This window comes from Lethenteron reissneri, chromosome 70, assembly GCF_015708825.2.
Source record: "Lethenteron reissneri isolate LAM-NWPU_2019-01 chromosome 70, ASM1570882v1, whole genome shotgun sequence".
Taxonomy (NCBI): Eukaryota; Metazoa; Chordata; class Hyperoartia; order Petromyzontiformes; family Petromyzontidae; genus Lethenteron; species Lethenteron reissneri.
In genome coordinates, this window is record NC_083848.1 from 1,561,539 (window position 1) to 1,564,738 (window position 3,200).

Below are 3,200 nucleotides of genomic sequence, written 5' to 3' on the forward strand. Positions count from 1 at the left end.
ATACATAACATGGTTGACCAATAGGGAGCCATCGCATGACCACACGCGGGCATCGATCAGACTCCTATTGTATCTGTACCAGATGGAGATTCCTCCAGTACAGGGATGGAAGGCTTCTCGAACTACGTGGTCAAAAAGATGTTAAATAATGTGGGAGCCAGAGGACATCCATGTCGCACCCGAAGTTGAACAGGGAATGGCTCCAACTCCTGGCCACGCATCTTTAACTGGGATTGCCCACCATCATGAAGGTCCTTAAATATTGTTAGCAGAGAGTCAGGAAATCCGAAAGCATGGAGAAAAACCCAAAGCCCATGCTTTTTGATAGCATCACAGGCCTTGGCCAGGTCAATAAAGCAGAGACGTAGGTCCTTTTGGAATTCCCTACACCTCAGCTGTAACAAACTGACAGAAAATATGGCGTCTGTGCAGGACCGCCCTGGGGTGAAACCATTGGGTCTCCACAAGCCTCTCCTCAGCGTGCCTGGCTAAGCAATGTTGAATAATCCTTGCCAGAACCATTCCCGGCAAACTGAAAAGAGAGATTCCCTCTAATTGTTACAGTCTGTGCAGTCTCCCTTCTTAAACATCGAGGAAGTCGAGTGTTATTTTAGCGTGTGTGTGTACGTGGTACGGTGATCCTGCGAGGAGTTGAAAGAGCTACCCGATTCTCATATCTTCCTGCAGAGGGGGGAGAGGCTTCCCAGGACTAACCCGGCTCCGCAAGAACCTGACAAGGCTCTCCTTCACCTCGGCCGTCCGCAGGCCGTAGACAATGGGGTTGAGCACCGGCGGCAGGACGAACTGCAGGTTCTGGAGCGACACGCTCAGCTCTGGCCACGCCGCGGATGAGGGGGTGCCACCGCTGGCGACCGTCGCGAGGATGGCGCCGAAGTAAATGGCCGCCACCAGGAGGTGGGTGCCGCATGTGCGCAGGGCCTTGTTACGGCCGCGGCGGAGGGCCGGCTTGCGGCACTCGTGCAGGACGAGTGCGTAGAAAACCGCGATGGCGCCCAGAGGCAGCGCTATGCCCACAACCGACATGGCGGAGGTGTACGCCTGCCCGAGGGCGACGTGGTTGCAGGACAGCACTCTGAGGGCCAGGAAGTCGCACGTGGATGTGATCAACAAGTGCGGCTTGCACAGGTCGAGATTGACCGCGATGGCGACGTTGCCGAGGCTCTGGGCAGCGGCGAGCGCAATGGCGAAGGCCAGGGCCTTGAGGGCGATGGCATTGGATGCTGCGCCGCGGTAGGCGAGCGGTCGGCACACCGCCAGGTAGCGGTCGACAGCCATGGCCGCCAGGATGTAGCCATGCACGCGGAAGGACAAATGGTAGGTGAACATTTTGGCAATACACCAGGGCACCGAGATATAGGGAGCATCGCCGACGAGGTCGTACATCGTGCGCGGCAGTGCGTTGGTGTTCTCCACCAGGTCGGTGAGGGCCAGTGCGGCGACGAGCAGGTGCATGGGCTTGTGCAGTCGACGGTCGCGGGCGATGGCGAGGCACAGCAGTGAATTGGCCACCAGCGTGAGGGCGTAGACGAGGAGGAGGAAGGCGAACACGAATCGCCTGACGGTGGGCGGCTCGCGGAACACCGTCTGGATGCGGATGAGGTCCGTCGCAACGGCGACGAGGAGGGGTGCGGAGACGTTGGGCCTGGGGCCGTCCTCCATTTTGTAATTTGCTGCGAGCAGAAAAATGGCGGCCTTTGCTGCGAGCAGGAAAATGGCGGCCACTGCTGCCACTGTCCCCTCCCACGTGACTCCTCTCCCCTTTGCTTCTCCCAAAAACTCGAGGGTGGGACTGTGGGAGGGGGGGGAGGGATCAAGCTTGAGCGAGTGCTTAGTTCGCACGTTCCGCTGGATACCGCTGTGAAAGAATCAGATGCATATCACGTGATATTTTTTCCAGTATCAAAGTATTAATGCTGGAATGAAGGTCCCACGATATGGCTGTTCACCCTGAGCTTCAAAATATTCTGATACGCGCATTCTCTTCATACTGTTCACCTTTCGGCACTCTCTAATCTGACACTGGTGAAACTAGGCCATAAAGAAGGCGGTCTCTGGTGTAAGGCCAATCTGAATCAAAAACAATGCCCATATATTATCAGAGCATGTTTGTTTATACTCTTTGGTTTTTTCGGTAAAGTCACGTAGGTAAAAAAGAATTAAATCACGACGTTTCGGAGGCAACACAAGCTTCCGTTTCAGGTGGCACCGTCACAGCAAAATTACTGTATCAAGTGGTGAGAACTATAAAACACGAGACTATATACAGATTAAGGGAGGGGGGGAGGAGCCAGGATGGGCCGTGGGGGAGGGTTAAATTAAGCCTCATTTTGTTATGCTGCAGGGGGTTAGGGGAGGGCGCCATGTGTAGGCGATGGTAAGTGGTTACAAAAGGGAGGTGACTGATAACCAAGAGGCAGTATTTAAGCTGACAAACTGGTTGCTTTAATACTACAGTAATTTTGCTGTGACGGTGCCACCTGAAGACGGAAGCTTGTGTTGCCTCTGAAACGGCGTGATTTAATATATTTTTTTACCTACGTGACTTTACCGAAAAAACCAAAGAATATGGACCCTTGCAGTCACAAAAACAACTTCAAATCTAGAATTCATGTTTGTTTACATGTTCACCACAAGTACGAGTGATTAATCCAGACTTAATTCCTTACAAAAGGTATCTATTTGGTGTTTGAACATCTTAACACCTCCTGTGTCATTGCCAGAAAGGATAAAAAGCTATTATTAATTTTCAAGCACATGCGTTTTCCGTGACGTCAATTCGTTGTCAGAAAACATCGTCGCCAGAGGTCAGAATCAGAATATTTGGAGGAATCCGATGAGCTACAAAGCTATTTTTCACAAATGTTCAGTATGGGCACAGGGTAAGAATGTTACAAACACAATTGACTTTTCCGAGACTAAGGTGCTCTGCAAACCTCCTGGCTACCATCAAAGGTTTGTACACGAAGTCATCCAAATATACAAACACAGACATAATTTCAACCGTGATGATGGGTACAAACTTAGTAATCATTGGAAAGATGTTATTAACCATGCAAAAAAGATTTAAACTACACATATTTGGACCATCTTATTGGACAGACACTATTCTTCAGTTACCATATAGCTTCTTCTTCCTTTTTTCACACACTGGTTTTCCTGCTTTAAATTTTATCACACAT

The 3,200-nt window shown here is 50.9% G+C and overlaps 1 protein-coding gene across 1 annotated transcript; it reads right to left on the reverse strand.

Moving 5' to 3' along the window:
• Positions 1 to 660: 660 nt before the first annotated feature.
• LOC133360921 (olfactory receptor 5H19-like) lies at positions 661 to 1,680 on the reverse strand. The gene has a single exon (XM_061579807.1). It carries the CDS (start codon positions 1,678 to 1,680, stop codon positions 661 to 663), a length of 1,020 nt encoding a protein of 339 aa, XP_061435791.1.
• Positions 1,681 to 3,200: the final 1,520 nt, after the last annotated feature.